Below are 27606 nucleotides of genomic sequence, written 5' to 3' on the forward strand. Positions count from 1 at the left end.
CTTATGCAAGCTCCGCTCTGTATCTCTTTTTCCCCACTTTTACAGGCTGTCATCTGCGTTTAGGATTGAACTTTAACCGCATGACTGTTGAGGAGTGTCCGTGGGGGAGTTGGATTTAATCAATGACTTTAAATACATCTGTTGGGTTTACTCACTGTACACATGCGGATGACCAGGGATTCCTTGAAGATAAAGCTGGAGATCTTTTGCATAAAAGGAAAGAAATAAGGGGCATTAAATCCTCCACTCCTGACAAACTAATGTTTTATCTGCGCAGGGAGGAGACAACTTTTACTTTCTGCTATAAAGTCTCATGCATCAAGGTCCCTCGCAGACACATCCTGCGATTGTCTCTGGAAAGTGGGTGGACGGAGGAGAGAGCACCAGCTTCTGAGACGCCTGGTTGTCTAATCATCAAGGCTGACTGAAGCCATCACAGTGGATCATGTGTGCTGCACCTCTAGAGGAGTACTGCGGGTCGATCTTTTGGGTGAGTTTAAAAGACTTAAAAACGAAGGGAGACAAAGAAGGAGTGAGAAAAATGGCTTTATTGTGGCGTCTCGAGATGAAATGCGCTATTGCTTTTGATGTACTCGCATGTGATCTGCAACCTACACAGTAAACCCCCTTGACAGTAAGTAGAGACAAGCAGAAGTTGGATACAGTAAGACTTAATAACATGTTTTAGTGTTTGAAGCTTCTTCTTAAGTTGTTATGTGGCAGTGCAGCAAAAATACATCAAAAGTGATTCAAGTATAGTAAACACCACAAGCTCTTTCACAGACATTAAGATTTTACAGCTCTTCGTCTTACTCTGTTGATTTTCTTAATTTTATTTTTGTAATTAACAGTGCTATTAGAACCGCAGCTAGATGTAGAAGGAAGCTGCTCATTCAAATCACTCTTTAAATTGAATATCTGAAGCACTGATGACTATGTTGATTATATGACGCATTCACATGTTTTACCCCTGTACACTCATTATGAACATGTAACTGTCACATTACAGTAATGACACTCAGGTTCGAGATGACTGAACAGGTCCAAAAGCCACTGCACACCTTTATGTAACTCAACGCTACATTCCTGTAATTCTTAAAGGTCAAAACCCATTGTTGTTGATTCTGCCATCTTTGGACCTATTTTCTCTGGTCAATTGCTTTGGTCTTTTTTCCCTTTAAGTGGGAAATCTTTTCTACAAGATCTTTAAAAGAAATAAAGTTTTCAGAGCTAAAACCTTTTTTTGATTATCTCAAAATAACTTGTCATCTACTTGTCATTATGATTTGTGTTTGATTAGTAATAAATTTGAATATTTCAACCTTGCTCTTTGAACACGAGAAACATTGATGGTGAACACTCTTTGACTCTCACTACTAAGCCCATAAAAAACTGTTTATCCAGTCTATACCCTTTTCAACCCTAACCCAGAGAAAGTGAGCACAGATTTATGATTTACAACCCTGTTCAAAGTAACACTTTGACCCCCTGAAATATAAATACAAATCCGAATGTCAGTGAACAGCAAGCCCTTCTAATACGATATTTGATGGACAACAGAACGAACACTTTGCTTTTCGAAAAGTAGCCTATGCTTGTTTTGAGTTTAATGTATTTTTTTAACACGTTAAGAAAAAACGTAGGACAGGGCAACAAAAGACTTGAAAAGCTGCAAGAGAGAAAAAACACCTGGTGAAACTCTCAGCTAATCCGTTTAATTGGCAGCAGGTGAGCAACATTCAAAAGAGCGTCCCAGTGAGGTGGAGTTGTTTCGAAGTGATGATGGAGGTTTACTACGTCGTGAAAGACTGTGGGGAAAAATACTGGACAAATGTAAGAGTAATGTTTCTCAAAGGAAAGTTGACTTTGAGATTTCCCCCACGTACTGTAAAATGGTGGCGACTTTGCGGTGGCAGCTCGTGGTCTCTGGAGAAACTTCACTCCTGTAGGACCTGCTCAGACTCCACTGAAGACCCACTTCCTCACACTGGCATTTTGAGTTGAGCTCGACACCTTGGCTGCATCCATTGTGTTTTCCTGTGTTTTTATGAAATTGGATTTAGCTGTTTTTGAGTTTGTTTTTTTCTTCCTCTAACTCGCACAGCACTTCAGTTGTTTCAGATAAATTTGACTGTAATATTGGCCATACATAACAGAATGATTCAGACAATTGGAAGAAGACGAGGCTCGACGCTGGTAGGAATTTTTTGGGTTCATCAGGACTTTAAGCACCACTACATGAAAGACGGACATGACTGTAAATATCGCAGCATGGGCCCCTAAACTCTTCTGAGAATCATTGTCAGTGAACACCATTCATTTCTGCATCCACAAGTTGAAATTACATGTGAATTTCTTAGCTTTCTATTATTAAAATGCAGCTTTATCTTTTGTAATGCATGTATATGTGCATGTTTATGTGTTCTCCAGAATGCTTCATATGTAAATAAAGAAGACCCAGACCTCCCGGTATGTCTGGAGCAGACGGTTCTGGTCTGGATCCCCCTGGGCTTCCTGTGGCTTTTTGCTCCTTATCACCTAATGTCCCTCTGCAGAAGGGCACAAGTAAATACGAAACACCTGTCCAAGCACTATCTTTGCAAACAGGTAATGTATACAGTGAGCGAAAAAAAAGGCACAAACACACTTCCTAACATTATGATGCTGAAAGCACTATGCTTATTTGGAGCAGCAACACCAGCAGCAAGTCTTGTTTCTCTCTCCTCCTCAGTTTGTGGTGTCTCTGTTGTTCTTGACGGCCATTGCGAGCTTGGCGATCACATTGGGAGAAGATTTTGGTCCAAATAGCTCAACAGTGAAAAATTCTGCTGTATATTACACAAACCCTGTCCTCTATGCTGTTACATGGGTAAGTTTTAGGCCTCATATTTTTATTTATTCTGTTGTTCAAGATGGGTGGATTATTATTTTTTTTATTAAATCTCTGGCATGTCTTTTTTTGTTAGATCCTTCTACTGTTGTGTCAGGAAGGGGTGCGGCGGAGGGAAGGAGCAGTAGACTCCGCCACGCTTTTCCTTTTTTGGTTCCTCCTCGTTCTGTGCGACATTTTCCCTTTCCAGACCCTCCTACGAGAGGCACTCAGGCTGGTATGAGCAAAAACATTAGATAAAGATGTCCAGTAGAAAAAAAAAAAAAAAGATCAAATTCACTTTATGAAATGTGCCAGATCTCCTAATTTACCTGCCGAGTCTCCCTAATCCTTCAACATCTGTCATCCACTCAGGGAGAAATCGGTGATGTCCCTCGTTTCTGCCTTTTCTACATTTCCTTTGGTCTGGAGGTGATTGCTCTTATCCTCTCTGCTGTGGCTGATGTCTCTCCAGAGGTTCGGGAGCATTTAAAAAAGGTACCCAAGCACCCAGCTGGAATTCTTGTTCCTCTTTTTGAAGGGAAATTGTTCAATTCATAATTGAACCCAATACACTTAAACTTCATCATTACCACACATCTTCATCCGAGTGCCTTTCTTCTTTAATTTCATCAATCACAGAATCCAGAGAGAGGTGCAGCGTTCTTGAGCAGAATCACTTTCAACTGGTTCAACAGGTGAGCTCGCTGTTGCTACAATGAGAATCCTTGTAAACCCCTACATGTATACAACGTGGCTTCTACTTGTTCCTCCAGTATGGTGTTGAAAGGCTACAAACAGCCTCTGGTTCAGGAAGACTTGTGGGACCTGCGCGAAGTGGAGAGCACCGCTAACATCAGCCAGCATTTCCACCATCACATGCAATCTGAGTTGGGTGCAGCTCGAGTTCGGTTGCAACACAAGTTGAAGAAGAAACCGTTCAAAAGTGGAGGCAAAGGCCCTGAAGAGGCCTCTCAAAATGGCCTTCCCAATGGTCTAGGAAAAGGTGTGAGTCAGGATGCACTGATGATGGTGAGAGCATGCATAGAAAAACACTTTTTTCTCTCCAAATTAATCTTATTTTAAAAGCGGCATTCATTTTCTCCCATTTCCCACATCAATCGGAGTTTTATAAAGAACCATATACATTTCTTTAGTAAAGAATGCACTCGCCTTTTCTGTTTCAGGAGGACAAGGGAAAGAAACGAGGTGAAAAGAGGAAGGAGAAGAATAAAAAGGAGGAAGAGGACTATCCCAATTCATGGCTGATTACTACTATTTACAAGACATTTAAATGGATTCTGATTGAATCTGCCTTCTTTAAGCTTCTGCAGGACATGCTGACTTTTGCCAGTCCTCAACTCCTTAAGTAAGTTGTGGTTTCAAGCATCAGAAAGTCACTTTTTTTTTTCATTTGTCTCCTAAGCAAGTAAACCATTGCACAATCTATTTAGTTTTTTTTTTTTTTAATTGAAGATAAATTGTAGTTTTGATGACAAAGGTAATCATCTTCTGTTTGTCAACAGAACCATTTTTACTTTTGGCTGCAAATATAATTCACTGAAAACTTTACTACAGTCTCATCCTGATGTGTTTCACTAATGTAGCAGTGCATCCCTTTATTGGTCACTGCTCAGAGCTCGGAATCAAGTTATTAAAAGAATGAGTAAATAAATAAAACGAGACTTAAATCACTGGTGCAGACCTTCAGTTGTGTCAGATTTAGTTTATGTACAGTAATTGAAGAGAACACTGCAGACGTCATAAGGTTTCACTGATCATTGATGGGACTTATTTTGGCCATTTGCAAAAAATTGAAGGGCAGACTAAAGAGGTCTAGTTCCACCCTTCTTCACTCTTTATTTTTCTGTCCTTTAACGAGTAATGTGACTGTACTCTTGTTGATTCAGCAGACCTTTGCGCGGCTTCCGCTTGAGTCACTAAAAGTCTGACGTTATTTGCAGCAATGTTTCCAAAAATCGTTAACTTTTTTTTTTTAACCATTTGATCAAGGGATTCCACCTCAAAAGCTTTTAAGATAACATAATCTGACCTTGTGAATGACCAAACATAGTTTAACTATTTACAACTCATCGATCAGTGTAAACATACACTGATAACACCAGGGCAGAGGAAGAAGGGAGGAAATTTGAAAATAATAACTTGTGAAAGAAAAAGATAAATACAGGATTCAAGATGAGAATTACACATTTGTACAATGCATGGTTAAGAACTTAATGATTAGATGCTGGAAGCATGGTCGTATGTAGAGATACTTGGTTAATCTCCAGTTTTTAATTTTTCCTAGATTGATGATTGCTTTCACTCAGGACAAATCCAGCAATGCCTGGGAGGGGTACTTGTATGCAGTGCTGCTGCTGGTGGTGACCATTCTGCAGTCTCTGTTCCTGCAACAGTACTTCCAGCGTTGCTTTGTGCTGGGGATGAAGGTTCGCACGGCCATTATGGCGGCTGTGTACAATAAGGTAATGCCGTGAGTGACAGCGCAACATCTCTTATACCTCAAAACAACAACAGCAAAAAGCCATCTCATTCCATCTCTGAAACTTGAGCTGTACAATCTGTTTTGATCCATCGGAGCAGTCATCTGTGGGTTTTTTGGTTAAAATGATCTTTTGTCGTGTGCTGTGAAGCTCAATACTTGCATCTTTTCAAACAATTTCATCACTTTTAGTGTGGAGTCGTAAAGCAAATTGCATTTTTAGAAAAAAAGTATTATAAAGTTGTATGAATGCATTATAATGAGCTATAGATTGTAATGCATTTTAGACAATCAGAAAAGGGCTTGTCATCAGAAAGTGGAACCAAAGCAAATACTGAACCACTTCATATTAGAATGAATAAATCACCTTGACATTTTCAGCAGCCATTACAGAGAATTGGCTTGCTGTCGTTTAAATGGAAAATCTTTCACGAATCCATGCTGTGACACATTGTCACTGAAAAAAGGGACCATCGTGTGGCTTTTTTAACCGCAAGAGCTTTAGTATCCCGCCATTGCAGTTTCATGAGCAATTCAGTGCTGTGTCATTTTTTATATTCAGCATAACTGCACCTTGCAGACATTTTAGAAAATGGCATCGGAGAACATTCTCTTACAAATAACTTGATTGCTGTGCCTCCAGGACCCCAAAGAGCCCCCCTGCTGCTTTATTAATTTACGAACCTTTTCAGATTAAGAAAAAAATCTTTTTTTTTTAAGTAGTTGTAGCTCAAACTTTACTAGATTGTCTTGTTTCATGTCCCTCTCACTCTCTGCCTATCTTGCATTTTCTGTCTCTTTCAAAAGGCAATGGTGGTGTCTAATGACGCTCGCAAAGAGTCAACAGTTGGCGAAACGGTGAACCTCATGTCGGCAGATGCTCAGCGCTTCAACGATGTGACCAACTTTATCCAGCTGCTGTGGTCCTGCCCTCTGCAGATCACCGTGGCAATTGTTTTCTTGTGGCTGGAGTTGGGACCTTCTGTGTTGGCAGGACTGGCAGTAATGGTGCTCATGGTGCCAATCAATGGTTTTCTAGCCACCAAGGCCAGAAAATTCCAGGTCAGCACAATAGATAAAACATACAGGATAAATTGTTACTTCTATCATTTGTGCATTGGGCCTGTATAGCAACAATGATAAACAATTTTTGATTAAATGCTTTAACAGGAAGGAAATGCTTGTTTTGCATTTCACTTAATTAAAAGACCATTAAGTACTAATGGCAGTTGTTATGTAAAGATGCACTAGAAGGTACGCTTTGGAGGATTTTACTGCCAAAGTAAAACACCAGCAGCAGGGATCCCAGCATTAATCTATTTATGTTACTTTCTTGTGCATCAATCTAATTTATATTGATATATATATATATATATTTTTTTTTCTCTCCATACTTGATTACAGTCTACACATATGAGGGCTGTAGGGCTTGCTCATCATCTAGCCTTGTTGAAGTCTGATAATAGCCCACTCATTTAAGGCCGAGGTTAAAAAATCTTTACTGTGTCTTGGAAACATTACATGCACACAGTATAATAAGCATGCAAACACGACTAAACAATAGTGGACTGCCAATATAGAGTAAGAGTAACATTACTTCCTTAGCTGACCTAAAACCGTTGATGAATATTGTGCAGAAATTATGACTATCTTCTGTTATTGGTTAAACAGTCCTGTACGAGGACTTTAAGATTAACAAGTTAACATGTCATTTGCACATATCTTTATGTTTATATGGTAGTTTACAGGATCTTGGGGTCATAATGACTCACTGCTTGCACATCTGACCACAAGTTCTTTATACAAGTTCAGTTATGTTCACATCAAGCATTTGGATTTTAAACATTGGTCTCAGAGGGGCTCCTTTGAGTATTTCTTAAACTGCTGCTCTCCAGGCAGTTTTACACACAACCATCTTTAGATAACAACCTATGATGGACAAAACACAGCATATACACACAGAATGTAAAAACATACTCCTACTGTTGTTGAGGGAAAAAAAAGCAATATTTGTTTGAGGAGAACAAGCGAATAAAATAGATGTTGCACCACTTTTAGAAACACAATGTTCTTTTATCTTATGAAGACCTCATAAAAAAAACATGTACTGTAAGCATATACATAAATTCATTTTGAAAATCAGTCTAAGTAATGGCAGAGGCGTGAAATTTTACAATTGCACGAGTATATGTACGGTGAACTATGGCTCTGCAGGCAGAAATGAATTGTTAACAGGATAATGGGTACATGCAGCAGGTAGTCCAGCTGAATACTGGAAAATGTTGCCTGGCCTGTAGAACCTTGATAGAGTCTTGTTGTCTTGTGCACTTCAAAAGTTATTTGTTGAATTTATGAGACAGCTCTGAGAGGCTTTGGAAATACTTGATACTTTATCTCAACCTCTCCTGCTGGCTGCTTTCTCATTTCAGATACCTTTTTTTTTAATTTGGTGTGTCTAACACTAGATTCGTATTGCTGTGTATCAAATCTGTTTCCAGGTTGAGAACATGAAGCATAAAGACAAGAGAATGAAAACAATGAACGAAATGCTCAACGGGATCAAGGTGAGTGCCCTTATTTAGTGGACTTTGCAGAGGCCTTTCTGACATGAAAGAAATGGTTGCCTCGGAAAAAATGATTGACCGCAGTGCATTTTAGTAAATTGAATCCAGCACCTGTGTTTTTCGGGCATGAAATATAAATGCTTTGTCTCTCTACATGCCATTTGTTGTGTCATTCACAAAACATTCTTAATCCTGCGCCTTCCACTAGATTCTCAAGCTGTTTGCATGGGAGCCATCCTTTCAGGCACAAGTGGAAGGCATTAGGGATCAAGAACTGACGGTCATGAAGAAGTTTACCTACTTGACATCTGTTTCCACCTTCATTTTCACCTGCGCCCCAGCTTTGGTGAGTCGTCTGAAGGAGCTTTATAAAGAGCTTTGACACCAAAGATGGTGACTGCAGATTTGAAATCCATTTTTCCCGCTTTTTCGGCAGGTTTCTCTGACATCTTTTGGGGTGTTTGTAAGCTTGAGCTCAGAAAATGTGTTAACTCCTGAAAAAGCCTTCACTTCCATCTCTCTCTTCAACATCCTCCGATTTCCCCTGGCCATGCTGCCCATGCTCATTGCTGCCATTGTGCAGGTAAGAAAACCGCACCCCCTGCTCCATTAGCTGTCGTCAAACATATACTAAAAGCCCACTTAACTTGCTCTCTGACACTTCAGTCAATGGTGTCTAACAAGAGGCTGGAGAAGTTTCTCGGAGGGGAAGATCTTGAAAGTGACATTGTGCGGCATGACCCCAGTTTCAGTAGGTCCACCATCAGTACTTACACTTTTTTTTTTTCTTTCTGCCAAATACTTAAGCCTATTCACAGCCGACTGCTGGTACACGTGCAGCATGTGTCTGCTATGCCAATTTTGTTTTAATCTCCTTGTCTCTGTTAGGCTCTGCTATCAGCATATGTGATGCTTCCTTTGCTTGGGAAAGAGACTCTGAGCCTCTGCTTAAAAAGTACGCCTATTCTGTAAATCAACAGTTTACATGCACATATTGTAGCTTATGGGTACAAAGCATGCATTTTACTTTGCTTAGCGATGATTAACATTTTGTTGTTTGTTTGCCAGCGTGTCGTTGGACATTAAGCCTGGTCGGTTGGTAGCAGTAGTGGGAGCTGTTGGCACAGGGAAGTCTTCTCTCATGTCAGCCCTCCTGGGAGAGATGTACGGCACCAAAGGGTTCATCAACATTCAGGTAACGCTGAATTTCAGTCTTATGTCGACCCGATGGGGACAGTGTTTCACAAAGAAAATGTATCATGTGAAATATTCTGCTGTTGATTGAAATAACTTATCAAAAGATTGGTGTGTATAAAAATGGTCTCTACAGTGGGGTATCAATTAAATTTACTTGAACAAGAGTGATTCATTAGCACTCTCCCATCACAGCTGGGAGAATTCTCAAGGATTTTATAATTGTTGTTTTTCTTTTCAGGTATTAATTGCAGATTAAATCAGCCAAGGTCTTGCTAGAATGGTGTATTGAATTTCTATTTGCTGTGACAAAAGAAGAGCAGATTAACCTAATTAGCACATAAATGGCAAATTGACTTACACTATACATTTAAATATTCATACACACACACAGTGTCTATACAATTTTACAGGCTACACAATGCTTTTTTTCCCCCTCTATCTCATACATGTTCAAGTGAGGTTCAGTGTCTTGCCCAAGAACACTTCAAAATGTGGCCTCAATGCCCCCTCAGTGCATGTAAGAATAAATGGAAAAATGGAACAGACTTTTCTGGGGGATGTTTAGACGCCGATATATATGTGCAATAGCAGGGGTCAGGGAGTGGTCTTTTAAGGAGTGATTACACAAGCAATGAAACAAAGTCAACGAAAACACAAGCATTCACTCTGCTTTATGTCAGCCAAAGTTGATTTAATTTGATTGGAAGTGATAACACTATCTAGTCTTAAGAGACTCTGCAGGTGATCTAAGGACAGTTTTTTCAAGTTTACAGTTTGCCAGTGTGCATTGATCTGTAGTTGAGAAGACATGTAAGATGTTCAGAACATTTGATAAGAGGAAAAATGTATATATACTGTATATATATTAAGGAAATACAGTGCTATTCTTGTTGCCGCTAGTTGGTGCCTATAATTTGATGTGTGCAAAAGTAATTGCACACAGCAGTTTTGCAATTCTAAGCATAAAAGACTTTATGACTGCAAACGACAACAAGTGGGAGAGAAACCGGAACACGACCTGAGACCAAAATCATATGAAATACCACATGTTAAAAGATTTCTTCAGAATTAAATTAGGATACAAGTTAACGAGCATCTTTTCAAAACCACTCTCGAGGATGCGGACTGAATATGTCAATGTTTGTTTTCAGGAAAGATTACAAGAAATATTTTCACCTATCACATGATGTTACTTAAAATCCTGTCAATGAAATGTAATTCCAACTTCCTGAGACAAACAAGCCTGCTTGTTCCAAATCTGTCGCCGGTTTTGGTTTTGTGGGGAATTTTTTTTTTTTTACTCCAAATGAATGGGATCAGCTCAATAATACCCACAGTGCTACAAAGGTGCCCTTCAACTGGGAACTAACTGCTCCACAAAAGATGGACAACAGGTCTATCTATATTGAAGAAGTAATGACTTGTTTATACTTGTTTAGTATGGCATGTTTATTCTGCCAAGTGTGAAGGCTGCTGGTGCAATCATGAGCTCCTCGAAGTATTTTCTTTAAAATAGATGTATAATTAAGATTATATGTAGATAAAAATTCTGCAACTGATTCTTACTGTATTTCTATCCAGGGCTCCCTTGCGTTTGTGCCACAGCAAGCCTGGATTCAAAATGCCACCGTGAGGAATAATATCTTGTTTGGCTCTCCCTTAGAGGAGAAAAGGTTCCAAAAGGTAATACAGGCATGTGCCCTTGCCCCTGATCTGAAGCTGCTGGGTGCAGGAGACCTCACTGAGATTGGAGAGAAAGTAAGTTCAAGAGTTTAGGGGTTTGCCATCAAAGGTTGTGAAGATGATGTAAATGTCAATGCTCTATATAAAGTCTGCATGTGATGGCTAAATTTATGACTGCTGTTGCATGGATTCCATGGAAGTCGAGCACTGAGGATCTGTAAGCCTAATACTTTCTTTTGCTTTTCTTCTCTTTTGTCCTTAGGGTATAAACCTCTCAGGGGGTCAGAAGCAACGTGTGAGCTTGGCCAGAGCAGCCTACAGTCAGGCTGATATCTATTTATTAGACGACCCCTTGTCTGCTGTGGACTCTCATGTTGGAAAGCATCTATTTGATAATGTCATTGGACCCAAAGGGCTTCTCAAAAAAAAGGTTTGCGCTGCACCTTCATATTTAGAATTTGTGGCAAGAGTTCTCAGAATCCTTACTTTTTAACCAAAACATATGCATCCAAACCGAATAATGACGATGTCATCATGGAGATGCAATCCTGCCATGGGTCTGCGGATGGACAAACTATGAGCATTTTTTTGTCTTTACAGACTCGTGTCCTGGTGACTCATGGAGTAAGCTTCCTGCCTTACGTAGATGAAATTGTGGTCTTGGTGAATGGAAAGGTGTCTGAGGTTGGATCCTACAAGAGTCTCCTTGCTAGCAAAGGAGCTTTTTCTGAGTTTCTGGAAACGTATGCGCAAAGTAATCGGACCAATTCTGAGGCGGGTAATTGCACCCCTCCCTTTGCTCTGCCAGATGACTGTGCTTTTGTGGCTCAGCTAAAACTGATCTTGCATATCAACGTTGTATATTTCACATGTAGATCATTTCTTTTTTTTTTGTCATTTTTGATACAATTGCATTCAGATGGTCACCAGGACACAGAGGGTTTAGAACTTATTCCTGACCGAGAGGATGCTCAGGCAGACTCTCCGCTGGAGGACTCTGTTTCTTTTACACTGAAGAGAGAGAACAGCATCCGTCACAGCCAGCGCGGCAGCAGGTTCGAGCACACTGAAGTGGTGGATGACACAAAAGAGAAACGTACATTAGCAGTCTAAATTTTGGTCCCGTTCCTTTTGACTAGCACTGTGTGTATACATTGTATTTTATCCTACAAAGCACACAACTGTTTTATTATTTTAAATTCTGTTTTCTAATAAAAAAAAAATCTGTCTTTTCTTTCAGTATCAGATTAAGAAAAAATAGCACTTTAAAAAAGTCTGAAGATGCCAGAGAACCAAATAAAGGCCAGAGGCTAATAGAAAAGGAAACTATGGAAACAGGAAAGGTATTATAAGTTTAGGGTGTACTTTTTTTTTTTTAATATCACAAACAATATCACATTAAAGCTATAAGATTAGAACCTGTTTCCTGAGTGTCTCGTCTCTCGACGTCCAGGTGAAATTCTCAGTGTTCCTCCAGTACTTGCGAGCCTTGGGCTGGGGATATACCGCTATAGTCTTTGCGATTTACATAATCCAGAACGTCGCGATGATCGGTCAGAACCTGTGGCTCAGCGACTGGACCGATGATTCAGTGGATTACTTCAACAAAACATACCCCAACCATGTGAGGGACACCAGGGTGGGAGTGTATGGAGCTCTTGGAGTGGCTCAGGGTAGGCAAACAGCCTTTTGTTTTTCAATGTTTCCAGATTTGCCTTCAAATTGAATCTATTTTTGGTCATGACTTCCAAGTCTCTTATATCTCCAATGCGCAGGCAGCGTGGAAACCATAAAAATAGCGAGTAGTATTTTCAGTTTTGTGGTGGTTTTGCGCTGTCCAAACCTTAATGATTTCCTACACTTTACCAAGAAATTTAATTAGGTGGAGGACTTCAAAGTTTTTTCCCCTTAAACCCACATCATATCAAAGGCCAGCAAGGCACAACCCCTAGCCTGGGAATTCCCATGCTGCTTTGCGCGCGATTTCATTCTCACTGCAAAGTCAGCCTGGAAACCACCGCCCTTATTTTTGCCAGAGTTTGGGAACCAATCACAGAAGACGATGACGACGTCTATGCGCTACACCGAAGCTTGTAGAGTGTTAATCCAACATGGCAGCGGACACAACGTTACCGTTCAATGCAGCCTTAGAAAGTGTTTTAAGTAGCTTAGAGCGCAAGTTTACTTTTATTTTACTTTTTTTTCTTCTTCTTCGTCGAATTTCTGTCGTCATCTGGTATAAGTGATGCAAAGCAGCATGTGAAGAACCAGACGCCATTTGATAGACTTTCGTAGTGCCCAACAAACGGCTCTAGGCATTCGTAAACCACGCCTCAAATACGAGAAAATGCACACCTAGTTCCCAGACCACCATCTCATCGAGATTGTGGACGCGTCAGCCAGGCTACACAACCCCTGTAACTGCGAAAAGTTTCTTCTTTGGACCTTATTGGACTTCTTGCGACCAAAGTAAAAATTGTTGCTTGATCTTATGTTCTTGATCGCTAGTTTTAGTTTATATTTATTAGAGCATGATGATGATGTCCAGTTTGCCAGTTTTAGAGTAAATGGGAGTTAAGGGCAATGCTGTGATTGAAAGCTGCTACTCAAAGGGAGTTAGTAGTTTCCAATTTTCTCAGCCAGATCCGCTGTTCCCCCATAACTTCCTGCTTTTAAAGACCAAGATGGCAGCAATGAAAACATTTTAGGTATCAACACACAAACTGCTGGCTAACATAGCCAAATGGAGTCTAAATATGCAAATCAAATTGTCTGGTAAATGCCAATTAATAAGGGAATGGGGCGACTGTGTGCCAACATCCCCGCCTACCACCAAATATGGACTTGTGTCTATCCTAATATTAAATTGTTTCAGTTCCATGGTCCCAAAATCTGTTTTCTACACACTACAAACCAATGCAATGTAATGCAATGAGGAAAAGGCTGTGGTCATTCTAGGTATTTAGCCATCTGCAATCATTTTCAAACCATTTAAGTGCAATTATCTTTACTTACAGAATGAACTGTGAAAGAAAAAAGGAAAAATGAGCTGTAAAATGCCTTTATGTGTGGTAAGTTCTGATGGGTATAATAATGAAAAAGTTCAGCTTCTTCTGTATAGTATAGTAAATGGCAGATCCATTGTTAAAAGTGCCAATGCCTCTCACCCAATGACCTACAGCTTAGGTTCCAGCTGCTTTGGATTTTAAATGAAAGATGACAGACTTGTACAGTGTGTGTGAAGACCTTCATTACAAATTTTTTTTTTTTTATTCTGTCAGAGTCCATAATTCAACTTGACTCTATCATCCATTCATCTGTTTTCTATATCCGCTTTACCCAATTCAGGGTCTCAAGGGGCTTGTGGACGCAGCTATAGCCTATCCAATGCGTCATTGGGTGAGAGCCAAGCTACACCCTGTACAGGTCTCCAGTCCATAATGGAATCACACAGAGACAAATAACCATGCACTCTTACTCCTAGGGTCAATTTAGAGACACCAGTTAACCTAACAAGCATGCTTCTGGATGGTGGGAGGGAGCCCATGCATACACACGGAGAACTTGCAAACTCCACTGTCACGGGGGTGTGGGGAAGATAGGACACGGATGCGGACTTACGAAAGGAAAACTGGATTTATTATACAAAAAAAACAAAACAAAAAAACAACGTTCAAACGAAAGGCGCGGATTCAAAAACCAAACTGTGAGAAAATAAACAAGGAACTTGGCATGGCATAGATAAATAAATACTTAGCTTAGTGGTGACGAGTAACATGGTAAACAGCGGTAGCATGGGAAAGTAGGCATGTAACGAAGGCCAGCAAAGATCCGACCAAGTGACATGGGAGACTGGAAACTAAACAGAGGGCTGGGAGTGATTGGAGAGTGAGTGCAGCTGAGGGGAAAAACACAGGTGGAGTGAGTGAAACTAATGAACTGAATGAAGGGAAACTAAAACATGGCAAAACTAGAAACTAAACATGGACTACAAAACCAAGGCATGACCAACACCAAAACCAAAAACATGGGGAGAAACCCCATGGGCGTGACATCCACACAGAGAGGCCTCAGCCAGGATTCAAACCAGGAACCCTCCTGCTGTGAGGTGATGCTGTGAGATGCCTCCAAATGTGCAGAGTTGCACAGGGTGCTTAAAAATATAGAAAAATACAACAAAATGATGAGAGTAAGAAGATAACAAAATACACCTGTTGGCAGATTTTAAGTAAGACTGGCTGATCTTGGAGCCAAGTTAAGAGTAAATTATCATTAGTATTGGTAATCTTTTATCAGTCAAATGGATTTGTAAAAGCATCTCAGACTGCTTTAATGCCCCACTGAGCTGGCCTCTGCAATAAACCACTGAAACATATCTGACCGAGCATACACTGTTACCATGGCTACAAAAGAAAAACGATAAGAGACCTCATTATGTACAAAAATGGGCATAAAAAAATGGCTCAGCAGGTGGGCGTTTGACTTACCTCAATATGTACCTACATATGGGTTATAGATTGATATCAATAGCACTCTTCTTTCTTTCTTGGCATCTGGAAAACCTTTGTCAGCAGTCATCTGAAAACAGAAAGGGAAGGGATTCAGCGGCTGTTTTTTAATCGTGGCATCAATGAAATACAGCAGAATGGGATTGGAGATTTGTATTCACAGATGCTTGGTTGTTGTTAACTCTGACTAGGCTAAAAGCTAATTAGAGCAGTGTAATATTGTTTTGTGCTTTGGTCATTTTGTCCACAAATGATAAAGCCATTGGTATATCTTCAACACATCTCCAACCATCAATGAATACATGAAACCCATTTATACTTTTGTCCTTTTTGTTTTTATGCCTTCTCCACATTTGTCTCATTTTTAATCTTTATAGAATCACCTTGTTGTTTTTAAAATTTGTTCTCTTGTGAATAGAAAAAAGGGAAACTCTCTTCTGTTTCTTCACTGACCATCTTCGTGCTTCTTTCCAAAATGATATTCACCAAGTGTCATCGTAAATCTAACTATTAATATTTCTTTTTTTGGCAGGATTATTTGTTTTCCTTGGGACGTTTATCTTTGCCAAAGCTTCAATTGATGCATCTCGGATCCTGCATTCAAGATTGCTTAACAACATACTGCGAGTCCCTATGGTTTTCTTTGACACAACACCAATTGGGAGAATAGTCAATCGCTTTGCAAAGGTATAAGGCTTTTGTCACTTTTATATCGCCCCATCCTTTTTTGTTGCTGCAGGGCTTGTATTAACTGTTTATTCAAGTACATTTTCTGAAGATTTAACATACTGTCGCTCATTTGTTAAACCTGTTCTATTTTTTATAAAAACACACACACACTTTGCTTATGCCGTTTCAGTCTTTTCTGCACCACATGGATAACTTACTTTGAGTTTAAAAAAAAAAAAAAAACGACTAATTTTCCTGACGCTGGTCCTAAAGGACATTTTCTCAGTAGATGAAGCCATCCCTATGTCCCTCCGCTCCTGGATCATGTGCCTGCTGGGTGTACTGAGTACACTGGTGGTGATCTGTCTGGCGACTCCTTTCTTCATTGTAATCATCATTCCTCTGGCCATTATCTACTTCTTTGTACTGGTAAGCTTGCTGGGGCTTGTTTCAAATGTGAATAAAAACTGCAATGTTTTCCAAATAATTTAAACCTTAAATTGAATTAATCTTGGTCCAAAAACATTGTATCAGAAGTTGAAACTATAAATTTATCCATTTGTATAATATTTAATATTTGTATATAGATTTTTTTGTTTTTTCCAAAGTATGGGCTTCCAAAGTAATTCTTCCTATCGTGCTTAAACAAGTAAAATAGGGAAAACTGCCTGACTGCGTTTAAAGGATTTCACCAATGTGATGCACTAAAAGAACAGACAGTTCAGCCAAATATAATGTCCCACATTGAATTGTACAGTTATCTCTGGCTGCTCCTGTTGAAACTCTATTTTCTGTAGATTTGGAAAAAAACTGCCAGAGGAAGCTAGACTATGCGACATTTCAAAAATCAGACAAACATTCTCATACTTAATAAAATTCTTCCCAACAAAGCTGATTATATGTCTTTGAGATATGAAAGTTATAAAAAAATACATAAAATATCAAGTAATTCCTTGTTAAATGACTTCAATTATTCATTGTACTGCACTTCCCTGTGAGGGAGAACCACTGATTATAAGGAGGTCTTTGTTTTTGCCCTATTTTAGACCTCTTTTACGTTGATCCTCAAGGAAAAACTCGCAGCTAGATATTGCTGAAAATATTTGTATTCTGAGACAACTTGTACTCTTCTCTGTAGGTGAAAATGTCTTGCTCCATATCAATACTGTGGCTTTTGGAGAACATGCAAACCATTTCATAACGTATTCAGTTTCCCCCTTGAACTCGTATGTAACCTTTATTATAGTATTTAGCATTTGTTGCGGCGAGTGACAATGCTGAGTGCCCGCGCCTGCTTCTGACCGTTCTCCCCTGCACGCAGCGGGGAGCGCGCACGTACGCCGACACCGGCAACCGCTCGCCCGCAGGTGAAGCGGATAACTAATTATTCCCTGAGCTGAGGGAGCAGCGGGCTCTCTTTGTGTGTGTGTGTGTGTGTGTGTGTGTGTGTGTGTGTGTGTGTGTGTGTGTGTGTGTGTGTGTGTGTGTGTGTGTGTGTGTGCGTGCGTGCGTGCGTGCGTGCGTGCGTGTGTGTGTGTGTGTGTGTCGAAAGAACGGACGCTTTCCACGAGAGACAGGCAAGGAAAAGGACTTAAAAAACTCCTAAAGGACTGCCGGTGAGCTTGTGAAAAAAAAAAAAAAGCTTGCTTCTGGGCTTAGGAGGTGGATGCCCGTCAGATTATTTGTTTATTTGTTTATTATTTGTTACTGGGTCACTTGTTTAAGTTATTCATATCGTATCATGTGTGTGACCCAGGATATTTTAATTACGGAGAGTGATGATCCAATGTATGGACTGTTAAAAAGAAAAAAGAAATAAATAAATACTTAAGTTAAAAAAGGATGTATTAAAAATAGATTTAGTTAATTTAACAGACGAAATGCCTCTAAAACCATGCACTGAGTATACACTGTAAAAAACTGTGCTAACATTAGTCCCTTTTATTGATATATTTATTAATGTTAGATGGCTAAATTTATCTGTGTACACTGAAGTAATGTTTATATATATATATATCTAGCAATACTTTGCTTTTCTATGGTAATAATTTGTGTTTGATTTGTTAAAGGTTTTTCACCTGTGCCAGGGCCTGTGCCAAAACCTGTGCCAAAAGAAAAATAAAGAAAAAGGATAAAGCACTGAGTGAAGTCCTGCGTCTAGTTTTCAGGAGTGTGAGACCCTTCCCTTTTCAAGTGTGGGAAAGCTTGACCTGTTAAAATCACTTGACAACTCTTGTTAACTCTTTTGTGTTTTTTTTGCTAGGAGTATAAATAATTGTATCATTTGCATATATTAAAATATCACATTGCCCATACACATAAGGTAATTCATTAATGTACATACTTAATGAAATTGGGCCCTATATAGAGCTCGTTGGGACACCATCTGATAGACGTAATGCCAAATGCATAAACACATAAAGAACTGGATTTGCAGTTATGATAATGTGGGAACAGAAGGAGACATAGATTTTTATAAAGTTAATGGACTCTGGAAAAGTTGAGATTGGATCATTCTTGCAAGAGAATGTAATGGCATCAAATGCTTTTTGTAAGGGAAGGAACAAAGCCTCCAATATCCAAACAATAGACAAGATGCACCACCATTGCTGTGATGGCAACAAGGCAGATGTTATGGTCCTTCTGGCATGATATCCATGATCATCTTTTCCAACATCCCCAAAGAAACGTTTTCCTGAAAAACTTGGAAGAATTGTCGTCATCAATCAGAACCTTGAATATGAACACACACAGTCATATCCTAACCAGGGTCATATCATATCCAGGATTGTGTTGAAGGATGAGAGATCAGGCTGCCCCCTGTTATCAACTCAGTCCTTATTAACTTTATGTGAAAAATAGATTTTTTTTTGTGATCAAACTTTTCTTTTATTCAAGAAATTTTTATACAAAAAGGAGAAAAGAAAATTAGAACATGTCATAAAATGAAAAGCAAGTACATTAGCAAGTAGTAAATAAGGTAATCACCAAGATCAAATAAACAATAAAGAAATCTATGAAAATAATCAACAACTTAACCTTGTGAAAAATAGATTTTAATGTCTTTTCCCTCTTTCTCTATACCCAGCGCTTCTATGTGGCCACTTCACGGCAGCTGCGTCGCCTGGACTCGGTGTCTCGCTCTCCTATATACTCACACTTTGGTGAGACTGTGTCCGGTCTGTCAGTGATAAGAGCCTTCAAACATCAAGAAAGGTTTCTTAAACACAACGAAGTAACCATTGATGAAAATCTCAAAAGCGTCTATCCATGGATTGTGTCAAACAGGTCAGATATTAGTGTACATGTAAGCACACCCAAACACATATTTTCTTAACATGTCTCCCAGTGTACAGGTAAATGACGTTTGGTGTATAAGTTTGCATGTGTTTTCTCACTGTACAGATGGCTGGCCGTCCGTCTGGAGTTCCTTGGAAATCTTGTTGTGTTCTTTTCTGCTCTGTTCGCCGTCATTGCCAGAGACTCTATAGACGGCGGTCTGGTTGGCTTGTCTATATCTTACGCACTTAGTGTGAGTCACTGGTTTCCTCAAAATCTCTTCACATTCCCTGTAGATAATGATCTTACTCTGGTGGTGATGATGGGTACGACAATGCTAACAATATAATCAGAGCCACCTTTCCTGTTGGAATTTTGCAGGTAACGCAAACCCTCAACTGGCTGGTGAGGACGACCTCGGAGCTGGAGACCAACGTTGTAGCTGTGGAGAGAGTGAGCGAATATAGTGAGCTCGAGAACGAGGTATGTTTAAAATTTGTGCTTGTTACAGTAACTGTGTGCACACACATGCAATTGAGTTACGGACATATGCTTTCACATGATAGTAAGTCTTTAATCTGCATGACGAGAACACTTTGAAAGTACCTCAGATGGTGTCTGTCTAAATGTTTTTCCTTGAATTTTTATTCTCTTTGTCAATATCTTATTGAAATTTGAAAAAAACTAAATAAAATATATATCAAACCAGAAACCAGAAAAGACAGAGGAAGATCAGACAGTTCAAGCAGACAATTGAGAAAAATAAATAAATCGGCATAAAATAGGATTTAAGCGGTATCGCGTGGCAGTAGACAGACGATCTATAATGAGCCCCGCATTTTCGACATGATTTGGGAGGTAACATATAGAGGGTGCCGAGACCTTATCAAAGACATGCAGTCCCATTCAAAATGGAAGTCAAGTGCTCTGTCGGCAACACTTTAAAAGAATATCCATGCCACTGATAAACAGTGGGTGGTGGTCTTGGTTTCCTTTCCAAAATAAGCTTTTTCAGGAGCTTGACCTGAGGACGTGCCACAGGCTGATCGCTGCTCAGCAGATTCAAATGAAGACACTATTTTGTTTATGAAATCAAGTTCCTGACAGATTTTATTTTCCCCATAAACCCTAACTGGGGGTTGTGTCAAAAAGAGTGGATGTGAGATCCTGCCTCATTTCTTGCAGCTGATGCAAAGAGGAGAAATACCGGTAATATGTAATGTAAATACCTATAATTGTCAGATTTTCAGGGAGGATAAGAGCATTGATGAAATGTCTAACTGTGCTCCCTTAAACAGATGATAAAGCTCCCGACCCCGTGGTTCTACCAGCACTGAAATATGTCCCTACCTAGCTCTGGAGGAAATTCTGGATTTTATATAACTTGGTGTAGTGCAGTTGAGCTGTACTTGCTTCCCGACCTGTCACCATTTTCCTCCTAATATTTGAGTTGTTTTACCTTAAAGTGGCAGCTGATAACTTGCAATTTATTAGGCTTAACAGATCATAGAAGGGCAATACCTAACATCAACATGGGCTTTGTTTCTGTAATCCAAAAAATACCTCAGCTAATCTAAATTGCATGTGTTCCAGTTACAAATGTGTGTGCGTAAATGTGTCATCCCCTCACATGGAATATTTTTTTTAAAGCTATAATGCTCTCAAGAAGGGTGTTGTGGAGAAAAGTCACACATTTCATCACACTATTACATCTATTCTCTGTTCTATTTATTTATTTTTCTTCTCAGGCTAAATGGATAACTGAAACTCGGCCTCCAAAGAACTGGCCAGAAGCTGGAAGGCTACAGTTTATAGACTACAAGGTCCGTTACAGACCTGGATTAGACCTGGTGCTGCACGGAATCACTTGTGACATTGCCAGCACTGAGAAGGTTTGTGTGTGTTTTTGTCCCATTCTGTGTGGGAGATGGGGGGGGGGGTTTAAATCAGGCCAACATTAGTTTCCAAACTGCTTACAGACATACAAATTTAGGCAGATTGATTATCCTATCTCATATTCTACAAACCCCAATTCCATTGAAGTTGGGACGGTGTATAAAATGAAAATAAAAACAGCAGACAACGATTTGCAAATCTTTTTTGACTTATATTCAATTGAATACATTAAAAGACAAGATATTTAATGTTCAAACTGATAAACTTTGTTGTTTTCTTGCAAATATTCACTCACATTGGATTGCGATGGCTGCAACACGTTCCAAAAGAGTTGGGACAGGGGCAACAAAAGACTTGGAAAGTTGAGAAATGCTCCAAAAACACCTATTTGGAGCATTCCATTGATAAACAGGTTAATTGGAAACAGGTTCGTGTCATGATTGGGTATAAAAAGGACATCCCAAAAGGCTCAGTCTTTCACAAGCAAGGATGGGGCGAGGTTCACCACTTTGTGAGCAACTGCGTGAGCAAATAGTCCATCAGTTCCAGAACAACGTGCCTCAACGTAAAATTGCAAAGAATTTGGGGATATCATCATCTACAGTCCATAACATCATCAACAGATTCAGAGAATCTGGGGACATCTCTGTACGTAAGCGGCAAGGCCGAAAACCCACATTGAATGCCGGTGACCTTCGACCTTCTGTCGTGTTTTATTTGGCAGCTTGTTCATGCTCGAACTATTTTCTTAGCCACCACACAGCCGGGGATAAACTTCCGCTCAGCAGTTGAATCTGACTTGTTTTTCTCCACTCCACTTGATGGCGGAGTAATATCAACAAACATTCAGTCATCCATAGAACTCAATGGGATTTACAAAATGTCAAATAAAACACGAAAGAAGCAACTTTTCGCAACAAAATTTAATATGGATTACCAGTGCACACCAGTAACCACTCCGGTGAGTTGATTATTTTGAAAACGGACGTTTATTGTGCTTTTACGGACCGTTTTGGACATGCACATGACTTGCCATTCTGAAGCAGGTTGAGATTAATCAAAATTAGGCAAATACCAGAAACAGCAGTAAACATCAAAAAAGCGGTGAGGGGGGTTCTAAAACATTGCAGACGACTCAGAAAAGAGGCTTAATGTTGAAAATACCGCAGTTCTGCTTTAAGACTGGCCATCTTCTACTTTACTACTAGCACTTTTTTTATGTTTCAGACACCAAGTTATTAATCAGTCATGAAAGTCATCTGCAAATCAGCCAGTAATCATAATAGTCATTAGTTTCTTTTATGAGAAGACCATGTATTCTTTGCGCACACCTTTAGTTGTCAGCACCCTCTTCCTGTTTGCTTTTCATCAATGTAGTTTCACTAATTCCACTTGTTTCTTCCTGGATTTTCTGTTGATGAATCTTGATATCTCCTGTTAATCTGAATTTGATATGTTCTGTGTGAACAAGCTGCAGCCCAAGACACAAACTAATAACAGCTTACAAACAGAGAAATGTCTAACCCTCTGGAAGTGTCTGTAGTAATGCCAATATGATTATAACCTTTTAAATACTTGGAATTCCGGAGAAATGCCGCTGTTCCTGTCAAATGTAAAATGAATGCAATAACTATGGGGTTAAAAGCTCTCACAAGCTGATTAGTACTTTCAGTCATAGTATAAAAGCTTTAAATTGTTGCCTCTGAGAATATAAACATACACACAAACGGAACTTTTTAGCCATTAAGTTTTACAGTGTTTTTCTGCTTTCTCTCACTGCAATTAGGTTGGTATCGTGGGTCGCACAGGAGCTGGGAAATCAAGCCTGACAAACTGCCTGTTTCGAATTATTGAAGCAGCTGAAGGACGCATCCTCATCGATGATATCGATATCTCCACAATAGGACTGCATGACCTCAGGAGCAGGCTCACAATCATTCCACAGGTATCCACCACAAAACACAAGAGAAACCCAGACACTGCTTTCAGTTTTACACGGTACACTGACCTGTCCAACGCTGTGAGTGCAGGATCCTGTTTTGTTCTCCGGGTCACTGAGGATGAACCTGGATCCGTTCGACACGTTCAGCGATGAAGAACTTTGGGGAGCACTTGAGCTCTCCCATCTGAAGGACTATGTAACAGGGCTGCAGGAAGGATTACAGCATGAAGTCACTGAGGGGGGAGAGAACCTCAGGTGAGCAATTTCTGAAAAATGATTGGAATAAAAGGCATGGAATTTGGTATGTCATAACAAGACAAAAGCATCGAACAAACACAAGTAATCGGGTCAAACTGTACTCACTGCTTTGGATGATTTGCTCTGAATATTTGTTTATCTTTGAATATGAAACTGTCTGTAAACTATCGCTAATAATCTGAAATACCAAAAACAGTAAAACAAAACGTTTCCATTGAATGAACTGCAATTCCTTTAACTAACACACTCATGGAAAAACCCTAACTATTTGTAGTACACAGCCTTAACTGTAACCATTCACATCTTCCATACATTTGTTGTTTTCTACCTGCAGGTCCTCTTAACCGCTTGTGAAAAACACTTGAGTGTATTTTTCGTTAGCACAGAGTGTCCACATGTGGTTCATGATATTTTCTGAGTGCTTCAAAAGAGATCAACATGTGCTCCTCTCTTCACAGCGTTGGGCAGAGGCAGCTGCTGTGTCTGGCTCGAGCACTGCTGAGAAAGTCTCGCATCTTAATCCTGGATGAGGCCACAGCAGCTGTTGATCTGGAGACAGACAACCTGATTCAAAAAACCATCCGCACAGAGTTCTCGCACTGCACCGTCCTCACCATCGCCCACCGCCTGCACAGTATCATGGACAGCTCCAGGTGAGTCGGCGTCCCTCAGGGGGTTTTGGTCGATTGTCTTTACACTTGTTTTATTCCCATTCATTTTTCATCCAGTGTCTGTTCTGTCTTGCACACTGTGAGGCAGCCACACAAGTCCTCTTCAGGACACCACTGAGAATAATTGACTTTCTCACATGGGGTACTTTATCCCAGCTAGAACTGCCAGATGATAGAATCTGAAATATTACAGAACAATAAAAAATTTAAAAAAAACTCAAAACGTTATGTGGTGCCACTTGAGGTGTTATGCAAACAATTACTTGACAAAATATTAACGCAAGGTCCCCTTAGTCATTTTTTTCCATCTCTATCAGTCCAGTCATTTGATATTTTTTATCATGGACATAAAAGCTCTGGAAGTTGCCAGCGCCAGGATCTTGACAATTGATCCTTTCAGTCATGTAGGTTGCCAAGTATGGCATCTGTAATCAGGCTTATTCAGGCACATCCTGCAGATGCCCAGTTGGATCAGGATCTGGGGAGTTTTGATGAATTGGATTCTTTGTCATGTGCTAAGAAGCTGTGGCTGAGTAGTGTTGTGTTGTGACAGGGGCCGTGATATTGCTGTCAGTGAGTGCCACTGCCTTCGGGGGTGTTCAGTCTGAAACAAATTAAGGTGGTTCGCACATGTGACAATGGCTTCTGCGTGAATTTCAAAGACCCAATAATTATCAGGAGAAATTGCGTAATAATGAAATAATCGGTAATTAACTTCACTTGTGGCTATTCTGTGTATGTTCTTTCCAGTGTGCTGGAAAGTGGGCTCTTGTTAGGATCGAGATATTGTAAAGTTCCTCCTACTGGTTAGATTTTTTTTTTTTATATCATTATTTTTTTTTTTTTTTTTTTTCAGACTTTTGTCATCTGTTAGTCCTGAACAATAGGCTAGTATGATTCAGTATCAGATTTCATAGATCAGGTGTTCAAGCAGCTGTGAGGTTCAAGTCAGCCTCTGTAAAAAAAAAAAAAGAATCAAACATGAAAAGATCTGTGAAACTTCAAAAGTCTCCAGTGGCTGTGAAATGGATGTGAAAGCAGCACCATAAATCAGGAGGAGGGCCAAGATTTGTGACTTGCAACCTGTGGATAAAACATGTGAAATCTTTTAATTTTATTTTATGTAAATGTTTCATTTCTGCACTACCTGAAGACACACGAACAAAAGGTCGTGGCACTTATCGTAAAGTGGGGCGAGCTTTGAAACAGCAGTTCCTTTATTTTTTTCCTTTGTTGACTTCATTCCCCTGGATGTCGCACATATGCACACATTAATCTTTGTCATGTACGAACAGGATGTTTATCTCATATGGGGTAAGAAATCGATCAAAAAGAAACGTGCATCCGTGCAAGTAATCCGCGCATATTTGGGAAATGTGTGCGTCTTTGGTTGTAGTTGAGCATAAAATAAATACGTGCAATCTCTAAAAATGAGTCCATCTGTGTTTATAATGGGTTGTGTTTTGATATTTGTCAAAATACGAATTGAAAAGTTACTACTGTACTTAAAGTTACTACTTAAAGTTACTACTGGTGATGCCTGTGACGTGATGACGTCAGCGATGACGTATTTTTGTCCCCTTTTCTGCACTTGAGAAATTCGTATTCGTAACTTTTTGAATTCGTAACTTTTTGATTCATAACTTTTCAATTCGTATTTTGACAAATATCAAAACACAACCCGTTATAAACACAGATGGACTCATTTTTAGAGATTGCACATATTTATTTTATGCTCAACTACAACCAAAGACGCACACATTTCCCAAATATGCGCGGATTACTTGCACGGATGCACGTTTCTTTTTGATCGATTTCTTACCCCATAATCTCAGCCCATATGAGCACTGCTCAGTGGGTCATTATCTTAACGTGTGTTTGTCCCCCACAGGGTAATGGTGCTTGATGCTGGTAAAATTGTGGAATTTGATTCTCCAAGCAACCTGCTGGAAAAACAAGGCCATTTCTACTCCATGGCAAAGGATGCTGGAATAGTGCAAGAGGAAATCTCAGTTCTCTAATTTTGCACTTTTACACTTTTTAGCGCATTATTTGATTGCGTAAATCACCTTTCTTGTTTCATTTCAAAAAGCTAAGTAAACATTGTTTTACATCTTGTATTTATAAAAAGAACATGAAGAAATTGTACTCTACATGGAAAAAGTTTTTGTATTTGAACAATAAATATTGTTTCTGAAGTAATGCTTGAATGGAGCGTCAGTTGTTTGAATTTGTATCAATTTTAAGTTGTGTTCAGCTAAACACAAAGTTGTTTGAGTCCAAAAGGTATAGTTTGACATTTTTGTAGAAACATTCCTACACTTTCTGATCAAAGTGTTTGGCTCTGGCTTTCTTACTTCACCTGGTCTCCCTTTATCTGTATTCAGGGGGTTCTCTTATAATTTCTTATGCCAAATGCGCCGTCCGATATCTCTTTGAGACTTCTTTGTACACTGGTCTTTGCTTGACTTTTTCTCGGAAATTGGCTGATTTATCGACTTTAATTGCTATGAGTTATAGCATGTTTGACAAATGTATTACTATGATTGAGTAGAAGGTAGCACACGCAGTGCTTACAGCACGCAAAAATGTTGTGCTGCAGAAACTCACAAACCCTAAAATGCAGTCAAGTCATCAAGAAAAATACTTATGACTCAGATGTCAGATGCAGATTATTGGGCATGTCAGCGATGGACAAGTGGCTGAGTACAGCTGGGCTAATTTGTGGTATGGTGTGGAATGTATAGCCACATCTTGGAGATGATTGTGTATTTTAGGAAGACCAGAAAATAGTCCTCCCTCAACTACTTCTTCATCCTGTTCACCCTTACAACTATGGCACAGTAAATGGGCCAAATCTAACTGCTGAGCTCTTGCCAGAGGCCAAACATATGTAGCAGACGGCTGTAACCCAGCTCAAGGCCTCCACTGATGCTACAAGTGGCATTGTGTAACGTACATATGAGTAGTTGGTACCTTACCTACAGTAGCCAGCAGCCAACACAAAATCTGTGTTGCTCTGCACTAAATCCTGCCACTGATCAGCTCCACCAGAAGTTACATCACACTCAGAAGTGATATCAGAATTCCCCCTGAGCAAAGATTTACATTTTCGCTGTCTCAAAGTAGCTGTTTTGGGATTACACCGGTGGAATTGTAAGTCACAGTAGATCAGCCAGTTGAACCCCCTTATGGAAATCTGGGAGATCTAGATTCCAATGTTGTTCCAAACCACACCTATGTACACAAGATTTGGGCAATGACAAAAAGAACGAGGTTGAGGGTACAAGCGACACAAATTAATTTCATTTGGAGGCTGAATGGGCTCAGCTTTAGAGACGGGGTGAGGAGCTCAACTATCCAGGGGGAGTTTGGATTAGAGACACAGCTTCTATGCTTCGAAACAAATCAGCTGGAGTGGCTCAGGCATCTGATCGCCTCCCGGTTGCTTCTATATGAGGGGTTTTGGGCAAGACTAACTGGGAAGAAAACGCGATGCAGACCTAGAACATGGAGAGATTATATATCCCTTCTTGCCTGGGAATTCCTTGGTATCCAGGAGGAGTG

General features: G+C 39.8%; 1 protein-coding gene across 1 annotated transcript; it reads left to right on the plus strand.

Annotated features, from left to right (window-relative positions):
- Nucleotides 1-26230, plus strand: abcc2 (ATP binding cassette subfamily C member 2). The gene is made up of 32 exons (XM_075478252.1): nucleotides 1-490; nucleotides 2431-2607; nucleotides 2732-2869; nucleotides 2967-3107; nucleotides 3245-3367; nucleotides 3512-3567; nucleotides 3646-3901; nucleotides 4057-4238; nucleotides 5178-5355; nucleotides 6180-6434; nucleotides 7871-7936; nucleotides 8145-8282; nucleotides 8373-8519; nucleotides 8603-8687; nucleotides 8825-8891; nucleotides 9005-9131; nucleotides 10715-10891; nucleotides 11079-11246; nucleotides 11417-11594; nucleotides 11736-11871; nucleotides 12057-12159; nucleotides 12270-12489; nucleotides 15857-16011; nucleotides 16267-16422; nucleotides 19082-19281; nucleotides 19399-19525; nucleotides 19654-19755; nucleotides 21021-21164; nucleotides 22955-23113; nucleotides 23199-23365; nucleotides 23827-24021; nucleotides 25931-26230. The coding sequence occupies exons 1-32, from the start codon at nucleotides 446-448 to the stop codon at nucleotides 26058-26060; spliced, it is 4698 nt and encodes a 1565-aa protein (XP_075334367.1). The 5' UTR covers nucleotides 1-445; the 3' UTR covers nucleotides 26061-26230.
- Nucleotides 26231-27606: the final 1376 nt, after the last annotated feature.

Source organism: Odontesthes bonariensis, chromosome 2 (genome assembly GCF_027942865.1).
Source record: "Odontesthes bonariensis isolate fOdoBon6 chromosome 2, fOdoBon6.hap1, whole genome shotgun sequence".
NCBI lineage: Eukaryota > Metazoa > Chordata > Actinopteri > Atheriniformes > Atherinopsidae > Odontesthes > Odontesthes bonariensis.

Excerpts from the sequence above, each read along its gene's own strand:
- abcc2 (XM_075478252.1), top strand. The coding sequence starts at position 446 with ATGTGTGCTGCACCTCTAGAGGAGTACTGCGGGTCGATCTTTTGG. Across the intron at positions 11,872-12,056 it reads CACAGCCAGCGCGGCAGCAG|TATCAGATTAAGAAAAAATA; the intron begins GTTCGAGCACAC and ends CTTTTCTTTCAG. Across the intron at positions 19,756-21,020 it reads ATAGTGAGCTCGAGAACGAG|GCTAAATGGATAACTGAAAC; the intron begins GTATGTTTAAAA and ends TTTTCTTCTCAG.